The sequence below is a fragment of the Sceloporus undulatus genome, chromosome 4 (assembly GCF_019175285.1).
Source record: "Sceloporus undulatus isolate JIND9_A2432 ecotype Alabama chromosome 4, SceUnd_v1.1, whole genome shotgun sequence".
Lineage (NCBI taxonomy): Eukaryota > Metazoa > Chordata > Lepidosauria > Squamata > Phrynosomatidae > Sceloporus > Sceloporus undulatus.
In genome coordinates this window covers 40,946,344-40,966,527 of record NC_056525.1, presented here as the reverse complement: position 1 = coordinate 40,966,527, position 20,184 = coordinate 40,946,344, and the positions used below count along the sequence as shown (strand labels likewise).

General features: G+C 41.3%; 1 protein-coding gene across 1 annotated transcript in view; it reads right to left on the bottom strand.

Moving 5' to 3' along the window:
• Positions 1–5,953: 5,953 nt before the first annotated feature.
• The window catches only part of NECAB3 (N-terminal EF-hand calcium binding protein 3), a 142,886-nt gene continuing 128,655 nt past the window's right edge, over positions 5,954–20,184 (bottom strand). Inside the window, exons 8-13 of the mRNA XM_042466417.1 lie at positions 19,876–19,955; positions 17,451–17,504; positions 16,961–17,073; positions 15,089–15,169; positions 10,196–10,287; positions 5,954–8,452 (exon numbers count right to left, since the gene is read on the bottom strand). Coding sequence (XP_042322351.1) covers positions 8,424–8,452; positions 10,196–10,287; positions 15,089–15,169; positions 16,961–17,073; positions 17,451–17,504; positions 19,876–19,955 — 449 coding nt within the window. The 3' untranslated portion in view covers positions 5,954–8,423. The remainder of the gene's footprint in view (positions 8,453–10,195; positions 10,288–15,088; positions 15,170–16,960; positions 17,074–17,450; positions 17,505–19,875; positions 19,956–20,184) is intronic.

The following is a 20,184-nucleotide window of genomic DNA, read 5'->3' as shown; positions in this document are numbered from 1 at the left end:
TAGTCACAAATTCATAACTAAGTAGGTAATGTAGGATCTCAGACATCTTCTTTAGAACATGCTCCTCTGAAAGTCAGGCTGTCCTCACCAATTTGCTCCAGTGATATACTCTATGTATGATCATGGTACATTTTAAGTCCACATGGAATAACAGTCAGACTCAACTAGGTAGCTCAGCACCCTACAGGAACACAACAGTCACCAAAATCCTGTTCAGTGCAAGCACACTTATGCAAGCACACTTACAAGGATGTAGGTGATAACAGTAATGACAGTAGTGGAGGGTGGTGGTGTCAGCCATTCCGAGGATATCCCAGTGTCCATTCTAATTATAAGCTGGGAGGAGGGAGAACAGACCTCTGCCTTCTCACAGTACCCTATAGGTGAATGGAGAACTGTTTGGGCAAAGGAGTATTGCAGTGATGTCCAAACTTGGGCCCTCCAGGTGTTTTGGGCTTCAGCTCCCAGTATCCCAGACCACTAGCCAACATGGCTGAGGCTTCTGGGAGCTGAAGTCCAAAACACCCAGAGGGCCAGAGTTTGGACATCACTGGAGTATTGAATACCTCCTCATAAAAGCATCTAAGTAGTGCAACAGAAAGCATAATGAGGAATTATGCCAGCATAATGACCAAACAGTATCCCAGCCTCCGTCTGATTTAGAATATTTCCCAGATTCCTTTATGAAGTCCTAGATGTTCTGTGGCAAACAGCCATATTGATGTGAAAAGCATTTTCAGAGGACAGAAAGTTTAGAAAAGACTTGAAAACAGAAACCAACAAAGAACAAATTCCTGGAGGATAAGGTATCAGTGCATACTAGTCACAATGGCTATTACTGCTAGGATGAAAGACAGCATGCCTCTGAGTACCAGTTGCTGGGAAACACAAACTGGAAATGCTATTGTACACATGTCCTATATGTAAGCTTCCCACAGCTATCTAGTTGGCTACCATGGGGACAGAATACTGAGTGAAATAGACCTTGAGTCTGAGCAAGCACAGATTTTGTAAATCCTGAATATGTCTAATACTTCTATTTTAAGGGTGGAAGCCCATAAAGGTCTATTTTTATTTTAATTGAAGCTGTCTTAAATGTAACAGAAATGAATTATTTTCATTTCTAGTTGGCAGATTTTTATCCTAAGCAATCTTTTTATGTGTATTATTTTATTTTTCTATGTTATGTTTTATATAGATGCTGGTCTTTGACCATAATAAAGAATTTCATTTCATATTTCTGGCTTATCCACAGGCTTGCTAAAATATTGGATTTCCTGCGTGGCGGGGGGTTGGACTGGATGGCCCTAGTGGTCTCTTCCAACTCTATGATTCTATGATTCTATGATATGTGCTGGGTCAACTGTAGCTACCTGAATAAGAGCAGCATAGAAAAAGGTAGATTTCACAGAAAATAAATCACTGCTGCACATGGTAAAGTTAAAGGGGGTGAGGAGGAAGAGATAACTATTATTTCTCATTGCCTAGACCAGCTTTGGCAATTGTTCACACATAATGACCAGCATCCTGTTGGTAACATAAGCAAGCATACATTCACCTTCTGCCTTCATATGTCTTGGTATTCTCTTCCACTCTTTGCAACCAAAGGCACCCTCCCACTGATTCATGGTTGTACTTCAATAACTCCACCTTAGAGCCATTCTGGCTGGTGGAACAGTGTAGGGACAGGAAAAACATTGAACCATGACACACTTCAGTTACATCATTTGCTGAGATCCAAACAGATCTTATGTGGAAGAGGTCCTTAATCTGCATCTCCAGTATCCTTTACCTTAATCTGCATCTCCAGTATCCTTTACCTACTGTCATCCAGCAATGGAATTTCTTTTTAAGAGTTTATTATTTTTGGAGGGAGGCTACTGCTGTTGGGAGGCTGTCACAGCCTAATAAATGGATTACAGCACATTTTTAAAATTTAGTTATTATGTAATAATGTGGTGGCTCAAGTGGTTAAGACACTGACTGTTGATTGCAAGATCGACAGGTTGGCAGTTCGAGGCCTGAGTGCTGTATGGGGTGAGCTCCCATCACTAGTCCTAGCTTCTGCCAAACTGGCAGTTCGAAAGCATACAAATACAAGTAGATAGATAGGTACCACTTCAGTGAGAAAGTAAACAGTGTTCTATGCAATCATGCTGGCCTCATGATCACAGCATAGTCTCTGACAATGCTGGCTCTTCAGCTTAGTAATGGAGATGAGCACTGCCCCTATGGTGGCCTGACTTGACAACCTTGTCAATAGGGAATATCTTTACTTCTACCTTTAATAAAATACAAGAAGAGAATGTTTAATAAGCAAGAAAGTGGTTATAAAAGAATGCCTGAAGACACTGGCCATGCTGGCTAGGGGACCTCCAAAGTTTATCTCCCAAAGAGAACCCCTTTTTCCAGTCTCTGAATGAGAAGTAATCTATTCCAAGTATAACTACAAATTTATGCTCTGAAGCAAACCATGAATTTCCACTGTGCTATTTGTAGCATATCAGATACTCCTTGTCTTCCAGTCACTATTAGATTGTAAAACTAGATGGGATTTCTTGGAGCACCTGCACAAATGAAAATGTGTTGTGTGTTGCAAAAAGAGAATACAGGTTGATTCTTCTGAATCTGAAATACTCTAAAATCCAAATTTTTCCACATGGCTGGGTAAGATAGTGACACGTCTGCATTCCAATTATACAGTGTACACCAGCTTTGCTTCATGCAAAAATTATTTAAAATATTAGGTATAAAATTACTTTCATGCTATGTTTGTAAGGTATATAGGAAACACAAATGAATTTCATGTTTAGACTCGGGTCTCATCTTCAAGATATTTCATTATGTACATGCAAATATTCCAAACTCTGAAAAATCTAAAATCCAAAATGCTTCTGGTCCCAAGCATTTCAGATAAGGCACAATCAACTGTGCAGAATTTCTTTTGTGCTGATGACCAAAAAGAGATCTGAAGAAATTTCTGAAAGTGTTAGAAGTATACAATTGTTGGGCTGTCCTTCTGTGACCTTAGCTATGGTACATTAAAGGGCAAGACTCAAGATTCAATTGGCTGCCTTATCTCACAAAGTGTGATCGAACAAATGCATGGAAGTGTAACCAGCCTGATGAAATAAGGCAAGTGATTGATATTAACTTAAGAGCCATTGATTTTCCCCCTTCTCTGGAACTAGGACATGGAAAAGATAGCATGTTTTCTGAAAAGATAAGTCTTAGCTGATGGTTAATTACAAACAACTGCTGCAACAACTGTAGAACAATTGATACAAGGTGGCTGAAGAGGCAAACATGAGTCTGTGAGGACATAATGTTACAGTACCAACGCAGTGGCTATTTTCAGCTTAGTTTCAACTGATGACCTTGAGCCAGTCACTCTTCCTCAGTCTGACTTTTTTGCAACACTTTTCTGCAGCACTGTTTTCTCAGTGATATGGAGTCCAGCTGCATATATCATTCAACACTTTGTAGAAACAATTATTAGACATTGAACATATTACAGTTCTTTTAACACTTAGGTTGGAACTAAATAGAATTATATACTGGTATACAATTACATATAATAGGTCTGCACATTGTACATTGTGGCTTGCATCCTATTCAATAAGTATGATATCGTAAGAGTGATGGATAGTATTGTAATCATTTGAATATGTTTACAGTCATTGCACAATCGCAAGGACCAAAGTGTTCCCAAATTCTTACCTCACAACCCCTCCCCAGCACAGCCATTTCCAAGGTGCTGGAGAGTAAGGCAGTGAATAATGATTTGTCCAGCCCCATCCTGGTTACAGGGTGCAGTGAGGCAGACAGATATGACACGATCCCAGTAGGACTCTGCAGCAGCTTGTCTCAGCATCACTCATAACCAAAAAAGGGATGAACATGTCATTACTCACTGCCCCATTCTTCTGTGCTTCATAAATCATTATGTTGAACTTGGAAAGCTTCAGAGTTAGGATTTTGGAAAGCTGCAGCAGGAGATATCATAGCTACATCTCCCGATGCAGGATTTCAACCTATATTTCCATAGTAATGAATCATGTGAATTGAATAGACTTTGACGTCTGCAAACCTTCATTTATGAGCTTTTATGGAATTAAGCTGGCAAATGGAATGACATTTGAGACTCTTTAATTTGGAAATCATTTTTAAAATATGTTTTCTGTATGAACTTTTTAAAGAAATCACTTCCGCGAGAGGCCAAAGGCCTCGCAATCGGCGGCAGGACCGAGCAGGGGCCGGTCCCAATGGCTCGGCGGGCCGCATGCGGCCTGCAGGCCGTAGATTGCCAACCCCTGGTCATATCAGTGCATCTTGATTTGGAGAAAATGCATCCTGGAAACCACATGTGGGCTCCCCAAAAGAGATTTTTGAGCCTCCTGTTGTTGTTGTTGTTGTTGCTGTGTGCCTTCAAGCACTTTCTGACTTATAGAAACCCTAAGGCGAACCTGTCATAGGGTTGTCTTGGCAAGATTTGTTCACAGGAGGTTTGTCATTGCCTTCCCCTGAGGCTGAGAGCATGTGACTTACCCAAAGTTACCCAGTGGGTTTCATGACTGAGTGGGGAATTGAACCCTGATCTACAGAATTGTAGTTCAATACTCAAACCACTATGCTACACTGGCTTCTGATTCTCCTGTAAAAAGAAAAAGGTAAAGGTTTTCCCTTGACATGAATGTCTAGTTGTAACTAACAGTAGGGGTCAGTGTTCATCTCCGTTACTAAGCCAAAGAGTCAGCATTGTCTGAAGACAAGTCCATGGGCATGTGGCCAGCATGACTGCACAGAACACTGTTACCTTCCCAAAGTGGTATCTTTTTATCTACTTGCATTTGCATGCTTTTAACTATGAGGTTGGCAGAAGCCGGGCCTAATGATGGGAGCTCACCCCATCATGCAGCACTTGGGCCTTAAACAGCCAACCTTCCAACCTTATGATCATCAGAATTGGCATCTTAACCACTAAGCCACCATGTCCCTGTATCACCTCCTGTGCTTCTTCCTATACCTCCTCAAAATTCCCTTTTCACTGTTTTTGTCAAAAATTCCCATGCTTTTCAGGGAGCATTTTTTGCCCCCAGGACCATTTTTGGCCCAAGCACGGGATTTTTTCTTCTTAAAAAAACTCCACAGGAAGAAGACTCTTTTTTTAAAAAGAAAAGGCGTTTCCTAAGCCTGAAGCAGTCTACCCACCTCTAAAATGACAAAAGTGTTTCCATGGTCACATGGCATGGAGGCTCTTTTGGCTGAAACAAATTTTCACAAAAGATTTTAAAATGTCAGGGGTGGATGGGGAGGGTAACAGAGCACAGTGTGCCAAGGTACCCTTTCCCATCCCTGGTAGTTGCTCCTTCTCAGCAAAAAAATGCATGCATGTCTACTGAGAAGATCACCTCATTGTAAGATGGTCAAGGACATAACACAAAGCAGAAAAATCCCATTCTTATCTCTGATTTAAAGGCATTTCAGTATCAAATATTCTGCTCTTTCAATATATTTAAGAAGTTTGAAATTTAAATCACTTTTATGTCCACTCACTTATTACAGATAAGAATGAATTTTCCTTGCTTTGTGTTGAAGAGATGCTTCCTACACCCCAACAATAACAATTTGGATTGCTGTCCCAGTGCTAATAGCAGCATCTTTTCCATGGCAACATTTTTTCTTTACAGCTCAGCTGGGCTGTGGAGAATAGTAGGTTACACATCCATGCTATCAATGTTCAAATGAACAATAGTACATTTTCAAGTGGAAACCCCCCCCCCCCTTGAATATACTCAAGCATGCAGTCAAAGTCTCTGTATTTATTAGAGATAAAGTCAGAGCATTATTCTGAAGGGGTTCCATTAGGAAACTGCAATGTCTCTGGTTTCTGTTACTCATACAAAGACTTAGAGGTAAATTAATCAGAAGAGACAGACTAAAAACAGTCTAGTGCAGGAGTGTGGAATTGTTTATTAAGAGATAAAGAAACAGGAGACACAGCCATGTTTTGGTTACTGAGTACAGACAGCTTTGAATTTACACAAAAAGAACACTAAATAACCAGGCATTTGTAAAATGGATAAGAAACTTTGCTTTCCTTGGATTGATAGCTTTCTCTCTTTCTTTTTTTTGCAAATGAATGATGTCCCTTATTTTTATGGGGGAGCTATATACTGATGGCAAAGCTTCAAACCACTAGTTCTGAGAAAGTTATGTTTTGTTTCTGAACACCATTAAACTTTCTTTTCTATTTTCTAAAGGTTATTTTTCCCCCAGTAGCAGAGTAAGTGCTGTTGGACTGCCTGTTTACAAAAACCAGTCAGAGAATTGAAGCAAAATAAGAGACTGTTCAGGTTCTCTCAAGGAATCCTGGGAATGGTAGTTTGATGAGGATTCTGGGAATTCTCTAAAGGCTTAAGCCCCTCTCCATAACATCCTACAATTCCCAGGAAACAGACTGTAATGAGACTTTTTTTTGGCATATGCGCTATACATTTGTGTAGAAGAGTTTTCAATATATTCTTCTTCTCTCCCTATGTACAAACCTTCCAACATACAAAATACCTTACAATGAGGCTAAGTATGATGAAATCTTAAAAGTCCCCCATTGCAAACACCCACAGGAAAAAGAGTACAAGGCAAGGGAATGCTTACCCCTTTCCCCAAGAATTTCTTTCCCTATAAAACTCCCAACGGGAGAAATAGCAGTATCGTGTCAGGTCTACATTTGTGTATGAGTGTAACCAAATGTATACTTGCAGAACTTATAAATGAACCAACACACACTTGCACAGAGAAATTGACAAGTTTCAGACCTTTGCATTCTGGTTTACAACAGGGGAAAAGCCTCCACAAAAATTTGTATATTAGGGAGAAAGGTGCACAAAACTACAATATACTGGGGAAAGAATGCTTGCAAAAAATACACACGCTAGAAAAAAAGTGTGTATGAAATACATTTATAAGGCGAAATGCACACAAAAAGGTGGGCTGAAACAATTTTGCCATCAGGGGAATGAAGAAGTCATGAAACTGAAATGCCTAAAATTGTCCCATCCTTGCTCCTCATGACCACACCACTGTCGCTTTTATCTCATGAGAAAGAGGGAGACTTACAGGCCTCCTTTAAGCAAATAGCAGTCTGGAACACTGACAGAAGCAAATCAAATATGCAGTGGCCCCATTTTGCCTCATTACATGTTCTCCATAACTGTGAAGCCCTTGCTAGATCAAAAGTGATGATGTTACTTTTATTATGAGGCCTAACCAAGTTAGTTTATGCCAGAGCTTGGAAAAATTAATTTTTAGGACTACAGCTCTCAGAATACAACTGAAATGGCTATTTCCCATACTGTCCCAGTAATTATGGAACACTAGTTCACACACCACACACACCCCGGCTCTGGTTTCTGCATGAAACTATAGTTGGGCATTCAGGCTTCTGACCAAAGAATTGAATAGCCCTTGAGATGAGAGGAGTTAGCCATTCCTAGATGAAAACATAGCACCATCCTCATTGTTTCATGTTTTCAGCTATCCTAAAATAAAATCACACCCACATTCTGCTTATTTCTACTTCATATTGATTGTTTTAAAGAGAAAATAAAGTTTTACATTGTTCAGGATTTCATACAATGTTCAAAGAATGCAAATTTAAACATCAGTTCTCTACATTGGATATAGCATCTAGCATTACAGATATGATAAAACAAAGGCTTAGGAAACTGATCAGACTGCAGATGATATTGTCAAGTTCAGGGATGGGCAATGTGATCCTCTAGATCTTCTTCAGCCTTTGACTATGCTAGCTATGGCTGATGGGAGTTGCAGTCAAAGTATTCCCATTGGAAGGACCATATTTCTTCATCCCAGTACTCATTATTTGATACAAATCAATGACTGCCTTTAACAGAGATTCACTTTGATTCAAGAAGAATCTAAGCAGATACTGCTACAGCTCTTTATCATGCAAGAAAGTACTTTTTATGGTAACCACAGAGAAGGTTTCCTTGTCAGTATTTATGAGAACTGTGCCAAAGAGCATATAAATTATTCTCTACTTTTGCATTGACATGTTACAAATGACAGTCAACTGACTGTCATATCACCAACCATAATGCTTTCATGATAGTTTGTTCTTTTAGACAACATGCTAGCAAGGATATGCCATTGCTTTGAGTGAAAAATCCTATGTTAACAAGGAAGTAGGATGCAGGTGATGTTCAGGCAGGATGGCAGGGTACATTCAAAAGCACTGTCCCATTTCCACAGTTGCAGAAGAAAGGAAGCATTCTACATGAATACAGAGGAAGAAAGCAACACTGAAGGAGAGTGGGATAAGGAAGGACAGCTCTGGAAGGAAGGCTTTCTATGAAAGAGAGTGCTTGATCCATCTACATGCTGGTTGTCTTGAGGGAACATCAGTTATTGTTCATGATCCACCATGAAGCTAAGGAAGCAAATGCAAGATGTTTGCAAAGATCATAAAGTGGATTGCAGTTTACTCTCAGATATGAACCAAGTTAAGAATCCTGCTCTTATCAAGTAGGCCTTGTGATATCATACACTCTGTCCTTACTTGGTAAACTGTACTTCTACTGTTGTATATTAAATGATAGTTTCCTATGACATCCCAATCAGGAAACTGAGGGTTAATAAATCAAAATAGGAGAAATTAAGGAGAAAGTGCTTGGCATAATTTGAAAGCGTAAGCTCAAAATTGTACATTTTTCCTATGAAAAAGAAGGATTGACAGAAGTATTGCTGCTTTAATTCATACATGTTTCTTAGGATATGTGTGTATGTGTGTGCTTTCAAGTCACCTGTCAATTTATGGTGACCCCATGAATTTTATAGGGTTTTCTTAGGCAAGGAATACTCAAAGGTAGTTATGCCAGTTTCTTCCTTTGAAATACAGCCTACAGCACCTTATATTTGTTGGCATTCAAGTACTAACCAGAGCTGAACCTGCTTAGCTTCCAAGATCAGACAGGATCTTGTGCCTTTAGGATATTTAGGTCTTTGGATTTGCCAAGAAGTTATTTTTATTTCAGCAATTTGATCCAGCTAACCTGTAATTCTATCCTGATGAAACTCAACGCAGCATTTACAACTCTCCCTGGCAACCTGCCATATCTGCTGTTAGTTTGCCATAGTACTTATATACACTGCTAATATAACCACTAATACTCTATATTTCAGTAGGTTGCTGTGTCATGTACTTTCTGACCAAATCTTGTGCTGTGTCTTCGCATCTTATACATTTCTTATGTCATTCTGGTAATAATAACAATAAAGACATCATATTCCTTATGTGCCAATTTGGATTTCTTGTCCTTAAAAGAACAACAACAACAACTCTTTTATGTAATGTGCCACTCCCAATTGCCTGCTAGTTTCAGTTTCTTATCTTAAAGGTAGGTTGTGATTCTATACAACTTAGTTAGTAATAAACCCAACTGAACCCATAAGCATATAAACATACAATAGGCTCATGTTCAGGGGTGGACAACTTGTGACCTTCCAAATACTATTGGTTTATAACTCCCAGCATCCCTCACCATTGTCTATGCTGTTTAGGACTGATCAAAGATATCTAGTGGGTCTGAACTGCATGATCCTGAGCACACTATATAGATATTAGTTTTGAAATTCCCAACAATTACAGCCGAACAAGTACACACTGTGAGTTAATTCAAAGTTGGATAAAATCTTTATTGGGACCATTTAAATGTTATTAAAATGACAAACTTTCACATCCTCCAGAATTCTTTGTTAAGCAAAATGGTACAAAGTGGATTGGGTAAAGAACAATTAGCCTTGACAGACCAGCCATAAAGGCCAGTTTTGGGGTGAAGTGGGGGTGTGGCATCCACACAACACATACCCTGACTCTACCCTCATGCTGGTATGATGCCGTGCACCCAACCACATGGTGGGTGGCATCACAGCACTCCTTTGGCCCTGCATCTAGATGACACAGCACCAAAGGAGTGCCGAAAAGCTGCAGCACAGTCTGTTCAGCCCCTAAAAGTCCAACGATGTGGCACAGTGTATTGGCTATTAAGTGTGTCTGTAGCTACAAGATGGGGATGGCATGCTCCTGACACAGTGTTCTGTGTTGTTAGAAGGATCTTTTAAAAGCAACAAAATGGGTTGAAAAATTCGAAATCTGTATTGTACATTGCCCTACCTGGAAAAAGCATAGTGGTTAAGAGTTCTGGAGAGTCCACTATCTCCATGATGGCATGTTGGAACTTCATACTGTAGTCTGATTGCACGTGGCTGTAAAGCAAGGACATGAATGGGAACAGAATACATTTGTACCCTTCTAAGGGCAATAAGTCCTATCAAACCTTCTCCCTATAGCTAATGTCCTAGGACTCTTCCCATCCTAACTCCTGTGTGGTCCACTTTGTTCCTTTTTGTCCACAAACTCTTACAATATGGTTTTATTGACATAACACTAAGCCTTTAAAACCCTGTTCATAAATGTGACTGTGCTTTATTGCTTATTGCAGTTTCCTTCATTCTTTGTCAAAAGATATAAAGGAATCTGTGGCACATTTGAGATGGAGAAAAAGAAATTTCTAGCATAGGGCCCGTTACAAACGGGCCTAAAAATGTGCGCTCCGCACGTGCTAGGGTTAGAAAGGGGCATCCTTCCTGGATGCCCCCAACCCTAGCACGCGCGGAGCGTGCACAAAATGGCGGCGGCCGTTCCACATGGCCACCGCCATTACAACGTCACGACCGAGCTGCCTCTATATGGGGCGGCGCGGACGTGACATCATCACTCCACGCCAAGGCACATAGTACGCCCCTTCCCCGGCCGCAAAAGGAGCTCCGAAATGGAGCTCCTTTTGCCGTTTGCGTTGCTGGGCGCAGCTTTCAGATGGTTGCGCCCAGCGACGCAGAGGAGAAAGGGGCCAAGCGGCCCCTTTCTCCTCCTCCCCGCCACTGCGGGGTGTCTTTAGGGCTTGAAGCCCCAAGGACACCCCTTTCCAGGCTGCGGGGAAGGGGCTTTTTGCCACTTCCCTGCAGCCTGAAAAGCGGCGGATCGGGGCTTCAGCGGCTGCCGCTCTGACCACAGAGGCCCCAATCTGTCAGGGAAAGGGACGGGTGCAGGCCGCCGCTTTTCGGCGGTCTGTAACCCGCCATAGTCCTTCATGGAGTCCAGTCCATTTCATTCTAGAGGTATTCTTTGTTGTTGTTTTGTGTCTTCAGGTTGACTTATGGGAAGTCTATCTCAGGGTTTTCTTGGCAATATTTATTCAGATTAGGTTTTTCATTGCTTTCCTCTTAGGCTAAGAGAGCATGATTTGCCCAAGATCATTCACTGAGTTTCTATGGCTGAGCAGAGATTCAAACCTACTTCTCCCAGAGTCCTAGTGAAACACTAAAATCACTACACTATGCTCTCTCCCCCATTCCTATTCCATTTTAACCATTAATCTATTCCTTGTCACACAATTTGTTAGTCATTCTCTATTTCCTTTGTAATATACTTTATAAGTGTTTCTTAAGCACTGTCTGCATCTATGGGTGTTTCCTCCCATTCCTGCTGCATGAACTCAGGCATAGCCTTTAAAAAATACCTCCGTTCTGAGGGCATGGATGGGCAACGTTTAGAGGTCTGAGTGGTGCAGCTACATATTTCAGTTTCTGCAGAAGGTTTGTATCATACTTCAAGACCAAATTAGATATGAATTCAAATGCATCTGCCTGATTTCAAATGTTTTATACAGTCAGCCCTTCTTATACACGGATGTTTTATACATGGATTCAAGCATCCACAGTTTGAAAATGTTCCAAAAAAGTATAAATTTCAAACTTTAAATCTTCATTTTCCATTTTTTATAAGGGACACCGTTTTGCTATGTCATTATATTTAATGGGATTTGAGCATTTGCTATGTCATTATATTTAATGGGATTTTGTTATACACGGGGGATCTTGGAACCATACACCAGGGTATAACACGGGTCCACTGTACTCTCAGTATAAGGGGATCAAACAAGGGAGGGCCAAAGCAATGGAGGAAAGGGGCAAACACTGAGGCTCTTTATAAGCTCTTTATAGGCTCTTTATAATCTTTATAAGCTGGGAGGGCTCAACACTGGCAGGCAGATTATTAATTTTTATTAGGGGCTCAACAGACCAGCAAAAAGCACTGGCCTGTTCACAGGGTGAGGGTTGAGCATCTCCTAGGGTTGCCATCATTACCTTCCACAAAACTGGTACAAAGTGTAGGAAAAATGTAGGGCTTGAAGTAGCAAAACTGTAGGACAAATGGCAGGACATTCCAAAAAAATAGGGGACAAAAAACATTAATAAAAAACAGTGTAAACGCATGCTTCTCACTCATGCTCAAAATGGAGGACATTTTGACATTCTTCCTGGACAGAAGTTTGGGATGTAGCTTTGTGTGTTGGACTAGGGCTCTGGAGACCAGGGTTTGCTTCCCTGTATTGGATGACCTCAAGCAAGTAACACTCTCTCAGCCTCCTCAGCAGAAAGCCATGGCAAACCTCTTCTGAACAAATATTGCCAAGCAAACCCCAGGATAGGTTTGATTTAAGGTCTCCATAAGGTGCAAAACAACTTGAAGGTACACAACAACAAAGAATAACTGAGTACTGTACCTTTAAATGCAGTGAAGGGTCCAGCATGGTGTAGTGGCCTAGGACAATGGGAGACCAGGTTGAAATCCCAGCTCGGCCATACAAACCTGCTGGGTGACTTTGGGCAGCAAGTCACACTCTCTCAGCCTCTCAGGGGAAAGTAAAGGCAAAGAAGAAGCTTGCCAAGGAAATTCTGCAGGGTCACCATAAGTCAGAAAGGAGCAGAAGGCACACAAGAACAACAAGAACAACAAGAACAACAACAGAGGAGGAAGGGGGAGGAGAAAAATGAAGGAGAAGGAGAAAGGAGAAAAGGAGGAGAAAGAAGAAGAAGAATAGGAAAAAGAAGATAAAAGAAGAGGAGGAGGAGGAGGAAGAGGGGAAGAAGAGGAAGAGGGGAAGAAAAAGAAGAAGAGGAGGAGAAATAAGAAGGGCCCAGTCAGCCAGCAAAGGCACCACGCAGCTCCTCTGCCTCTGGAGAAGGCTGTGCCAGCCAGTTGGGCCCTAAAGAGAGAGTCTGCGGGATGGCAAGGCCTTCTCCAGAGACAAAGGACGCACCACGCGGCTCCTCTGCCTCTGGAGAAGGTCTTACCGCAGCGGCCTCTCTCCTCGGGGCTCAGCCAGCCAGCGATGAGAAGCCTTTGCAGGCCAACTGGGCCCCAAAGAGAGAGGCCATGGTGGCACGGCCTTCTCCAGTGGCAGAGGACGCACTACATGGCGCATCCTCCACCTGTGGGGAAGGCCTTGCACCGTGGCATCTCTCCTCAAGGCCCAGCTAGCCATCAAGGCCTTTTCCGAGGCAGAGGAGCCGCACAGTGCCTCCTCCGCCTCTGGAAAAGGCCTTGCTGCCGCAGCCTCTCTCTTTCGGGCCCAGCCAGCCTGCAAAGCCTTTTCTCTGCCAGCTGGCTGAGCCCTGAGAAGAGAGGCTGCCACAGTAAGGCCTTCTCTAGAGGCAGAAGAGCCATGAGGGGCCTCAGCCAGTTGGGCCCCAAGAAGGGAGGCCCCCACAGCAAGGCCTCTCCTCCACCACTGCCTGTCATGTGGCATGGAGCCTCAGGCAGTTGGCTGGCCTGTGCATGGCTCCGCCACCACTGGAGGAGAGGCCTTGCCAGGGAGGTCCTGCTCCTTGGGGCCCAGTTGGCTGGCTAATGCCCCACCCTGCATGGCAGGTGGTGATGGAGGCCCCGCCCTGAGCTCCATCCAAGTCCAGCTAGGCCTAGTGAGGCAACTAGGCCTTGCATGCTGCCACTGCCGCATGATTGAGGTGGCAGCAGCGGAGATGGGAGCCGGGACTGGCTCTAAACCCGGGCCAGGACATTCAAAACAGCCAAAAACCGTGAATGTCCCAGCAGAATCCGGGATATGGCAAACCTAGCATCCCCACACTCCAAGCCCTCACTGCGCCGTCTGTGCACCATTTTGGTGTATACCCATCCACACGGGGTGCGCCATGGTGACACACAGGTGGCACAGCCCCCAAATGGTGCAGCATGGAAGGGGACACTGTGGCGCTTATGTCGCCCCTTCCAGGAAGCTGCTTGGGATGGCTTCTTTTTGCTCCCTACAGGGAGCGGATTGGTACCACTGCATTAGGCTGCTATGGCACCGATCCGGCCAGTACAGGGATGGCTGGATGCCACCCATCTGTATAGGCCCAGACTTGTTGATACTTAGACTTGAGCAATATCATTCACTAACTGATAAATGCACAGGGAAAGAGGAGGACTGCCACCCTCAAATACCAAGAATAACTAGTAAGATAGTCAAATATCTATAATATCCAGTAGTAGAATCCTCATAGCCATAAACATTCTCAGCAATAATGTGAACATGGGCATAGATACCAAGAGAGATCCAAAATACAGGGATCCCTTTTTCATCTGGAGCTTTAATTATGTGAGAGAATTAAGTATTGTTTGAAAATCTTGAGTTGCCCTCACACTTTCCTCAGGTTTTCTTGGATAGTTTGGCAGTGAGACAGAAGTTGAGTAAATGACCTTAGAGATTTTGCCTTGTGATTTTGATAAGCACTCTTTCTTTATACTTTAAAAGGAAATGCCCTAGATACATTTGAAGTATGTGATGATATTGGGAAATGGGTGAGCAATGGCACTGTAAAAATAATTGGATCCCTGCCATTTTAATAAATAATAATAAAATTTTTATTTGTATTCCACCTCTCTATCAAAGATAATCAAGGCAGCTTATATATTAAAACTCCATAGAAAATCCAAATACCTCCTTTCCATCCCTCCCCTCTGGTAGGACTGAGAAAGATTTCTGTTTAAAACCACAGATAGCTGCTGTAAGTCAGTGTAAAGAAACACTGAACCAGATGGATCAATGCTACAGTTCAGTGTTAGGCAATTTCACATATATACATTCACCAAAACTGAATGAGCTTTGAGTTGCATTATTCAGCCATCATAAGAAAATCCCACAAACAGTAAGGAATCACCAACCTTCCCCATGAAGCCACGTCTTGCCAGAACTCATACAAGATGAAGCATGTGTCGCTCAACATCATTTTGTGAGCAGATACACTACAGGAAAAGAAGACAGGCCATGTAGAAAACTGTTGTCACTGTGTGCCAGGCAATGCATAGTAGATATACAATGAGACTTTGAGACTGACACTGAACCTGACTCTGATACTATATTTATATATGGTGAGTCATGGATGGATTCTTATTGTTTGCACAGAAAAAATGATGTCCTCATGCCAATGTAAAAGAACACCCAGTTCTTTTTAAAGGAGCATTTTGGCTTTTCATGATGGCCACATTAGTTATGTTGTCTTTGTGGTGCAGAATAATGAACACCCAAGCTTTTATCTTCCTCTTTGAACTTCTACATCTCCTTGATTCCAATGAATTCACTGAACATGCCAATATTTTTCATTGAAAGGAATCAATATTAGTGTTAGACCTCATTTCAGAGGACCCAGTTATACAACCATTTCAGGAGTGAACTAAATGTTATGTGAAACTAGTCCTGAAAACGGTAGCTTTGGTCTCTTTCTCACTGCATAGTTAAACATAGTTGATACCAGTTTAATTGTCATGGCTCTATCCCATGGAATCCTGGAATTTGTGATTTTGCATTCTCTAACCAAACTACAAATTCCAGATATAGCTATGGCAATTAAAGTGGAGTCAAAGTGCTATAATTGTATAGTGTGAAAGAGAAATTTATACCAACTTTTGTCAGTCACCCAAACACCCACTAATGTAATGTGATTCAGATTTTGCTGGTCTCCAACCCATTTCAGCCTTTCCAGAATAGCCAATGATGCGAGATGATGTGAGTTGCAGTACAGCCATGTATGGTACACTACACATCTGTCATCTCTGTCCTAGTGTTTAGGTACCCATGCATGTTGTTTCCACCACCCAATGAATTTGAATGCTGGCAGGGAAACACATCATGGGACAATGTCAGTGCACAGCAAAATATGCCCCAATGCTATGGCAAAAGGTGTGATGCAGAGAGTACTCTGCTTATTTGCTGCTCTCTGTGCCAACTCCATTTTGAATAATACACTGGTCCCTAAGGCTATTGGGATTTTCAGGCAGCCATGCAGATTCCCAGGTATGATACCAAGGACAACTTAATGCTTAAACAATTCTAGAACCATGTAATTTAAATAACTTGTATCATAAATAATTGTCAATGCATCTTGCTTTGCATTTTCACTGGACTTAAACCTGTTCCAGTAAGCAATAAAGGGGTTCCAGAAATGGCAATTTAATTCTCAGTTCATTCCAAAGCATTGTTTATAAAGTATACATTAATGCATTAACATATCTGCTGAATCTTTATTTCCTATTGTTCTTGTCGAAGGAAGAGATTTTGTTTCTTCCAACAGTTAGCAACTGAAATCCAGGCATTTATTAATATATTTCCATTGTACCAATTGCTTATTAGTAAATTTGGAGGGGGTTGTGTGTGTATCAGTAGAGATGGGGACAGGAATCCAGACTGATGACCATGTGAGTGCACATTTATATACAGGACATCTCTTTCTGTGTTTCTGTTTGTTTTGCTATCTGTACAAGAAGTAATAATTCTCTTTAACAAGTGTCTCTCTTGTCACATTTATCTGTTTTATGAAGCTGTTAGGTGAACAGTTTAGTTCATGGATGTTTGTCAGACTTAAAACATGAAACAGCACTGTATATACTCAAGGTTCTATAAATAATACCTCCCTGGCAGTTGGCAGAGTGCGTCAGGTTCATTCTCTGAAGACAGAGTTCAGCCCAAGCTACAAGAACTGTTTTTAAAGATGTTTCTTATCCTAGCAACCTATAAAAGTCAAATTCTGGAAGACTTACTGTAGGCAGCTGCTCTGTCCAGATGTGATTTCTGTGTAGGATTGGAGTGCCTGGCAGAATGCCTCTAATCCACTTTCTCCCACTGAGATTTGTCTCTGTGCCACCAAGATGTGCTGCAGGAAGTAAAAGATATGGCAGAGGGTAGGTGGGGAGATCCAATTCTAACATGCTGCATTCAAGAATACCAAATGTCCCTGATGGAAGTCCTTCATACCCAAGGATTGCACTCAGTTGTAAAAGAACGGGTTCTGTAACATTCATTATTCCAGATTTGGTCATCTTTGTATGCCAGAAGCAAACACGGTAACCATGAGAATGAGAGTTCAGGGAGAATTGCTTACTGTTACAGGAAATTCACTACAAACCACCAAAGCATTTCTCTTCTTAGGTACTCCCTTTTTTACATGCACTGACTTGTGTTATCAATTGGTAATAATTATATCAAGCATTAATAACAGCAATAATAATGCAGAAGTGGTGAAAAACTTACAGAATCCCTTCCTTTGCAGACCATGTTGTCTTTCAGAGGTTCCAGCCTTGGATTCTGAAGAGGCAGAAATGCAGAATTATTCCAAAAGATGATAATTTAAAATGAGTAGATGAAATATATTAAGTACACTATGAGCATCTTTTTCACTGGATATACACACAGTCACTATAAATTAAGATCAGAATGTCATGAAAGTATGCCAGGGCAGAAACTCTGCATGTTTACCTGGTATTATAAAACAAAGAGCAGAACAGGTTTGGAACCAGAACAGATTAGAAAAACCATTCCTGTGGAGGTACAGCTCATCTGAATGTGAATAGTTTCCAGAGGATATATACCAGATGTCCAGAGACAAACCAGTGTCAGTTTTAGCAGTGAATCGCCTGATCTCTCTGATAATGAATTGGGGTGAGTTGTAATACATATGATCACTATTTGACAATGTTAACATCAAGTGGGATCTTGCGTGTGAGAAACAGCCAAAAGACACCATGTACCACCAAAAGAGGTTTCATATTTCTTTAGTCACTTCTGACATAACTATTTTCATCTGAGGCAGTTGACATATCCAACAGCAAGTGACATTGTATGTCTGTATATCAGCTTTGTTTTGTGCTGCCGAATGAAGGAATGGAAGCTTCTCCTTTTGCAGGAGGGAGACACGGTAGGAAGGTAGATAAAGGAGAAACCGTAGGCCTTAGTGCAACAAGCAGGGCTGAGCAACCTGTGGCCCATGTGTCATCTTCAGCCAAATTTAAATGAGGCTTTGGCCTAATTAGAAAACCCATGTGCACATGCTAGCTAAGAAAATGAGAAAATATTGTAATTTTTTTTGACGCACCAGAATTCTTTGGCAGAGAAGGCTAAAGACCTTGTAAAACTACATATCCCAGGATTCCACAAATGAAGCTACAGCACTAATAGTGGTGCAAAACTGCATTTCTAGGGTGTAGATACACTCTATATCAGTGAAATGCTGAGTCGATTTTGGGTTTTAACTTTGTAAGCTAGAGCTATCCAAGGTGCTGAATCCCATCTTCAAAATACCTATATAAATTAAAAATAGGTTTTTGTGGGTTTTTCAGCCTATGTGGCCATGTTCTAGAAGAGTTTACTCCTGGCATTTTGCCAGCATCTATGGCGAGATCTTCAGAGAATGCATTCTCTGAAGATGCCAGCCACAGATGCTGGTGAAATGTCAGAAATAAACTCTTCTAGAACATGGCCACATAGACTGAAAAACCCACAAAAGACCATGGATGCTGGCCATGAAAGTCTTCAAATTCAAAATAATGTGTTAGTTATAAGTAAATCTACAGCGCTATATGAATAAACTTTAACAACAACAACAACAATAACAACAACACAGGTACTACAAGCAGTTCTTCACTCCAAAGCTCTCACCACCTCTTCACTTTAGGAACGTCTTGGAAAAAGGACAGAACACTGCCACTTTATTTTGAAATACATAGTGCAACAGATTGAGATGACTGTGGCTCCTACATGCTGTTTACATACATCCAGATATGCACATATGCAGAGAATGAGGTAGGAGAGGGGACAAAGAGTCATGTAGCTTTTGCGAAACTATTTGTATTGAATATGTTCAGATGTGTCAATGGTTAACTAAAGTTTAAAATGGTTCTTGTTGAAGGCCAGGAAGTCTTGGCCTGGAAGAACAAGTGTTCAAGGACGAACGAGGTATACAAAATATAAGCATAATATGTTGTTGTTATACTCTTGTGTTGCATGGTGACTTCATGGAAAAGAGGTGTGTCCACTTGGTGGGAAAGTTGATCTTTTGAGAGAACAAAGACTGACGTCATGTTCAGGTTTTTTTTCTTCTATCATGGACACTGAAAGAGAAGTATGTATAGTAGCCTGCTGTGAATGTGTAAATAGCAACTAAGTCAATAAACCCTCATTTGAGTAAACATCTGTGTTGAAGTTACTTTGTTCCCGAGTTCCAGAGAAGACTGCATCTGTTCCAGTTCGTACCAGTTCAGAACCACCGGGCAAGAGACATCACCCATAACAAAGAGTTTTTCTAACAAGGGTGAGCCTAACTGCAAGAGTTTACATTCAAAGGTCTAAATCTTCTTAAAGTCTGACTAGAGCAGACTCACTGAATCAGTGGGATTTACTTATTTGTTGATTCACCATTCAACAATTGATTGAATGGGTCCACTCTAGTTGGGACTAACCTACAATGGACCTGAGAGTCCCTGAATTGAAATATGGAGGAATTGGATTGATCACTAGAAAGACATAACTGGAAAAAAAAAATAGGGCTCATGCTGATGTAAACTACGTTGGATTTCTGCCCAATTCAAAACAACTACGTTGGATTTCTGCCCAATTCAAAACAAAGCAATCAATGTCTTAGAGAAATTATGTGTACTAGTAGTTTCATTTGCTGACCCACCTTACATTCCAGTTTGTCAATAAGTTGCTGTAGGTGGTCAACCTGAGAAGTCCAGTGGTTATTGGTGTTCACACAAACGCCTGGGTGCAATGCAAACAGAGCAAAGTCTGAGGTGAAATCATAGGAAGGCAACATTTGGCAGCAGTTTGGTGGACAGGGAGGATTTCAGATGGATTAAAAGTGAAACAGACAGGATGGCAAACCTTCACTCTTCCCTTTTATCAAAAAGCCAGGCAGATTTAGTTTATTATTATTATTATTATTATTATTATTATTATTATTATTATTATTATTATTATTATTATTCCA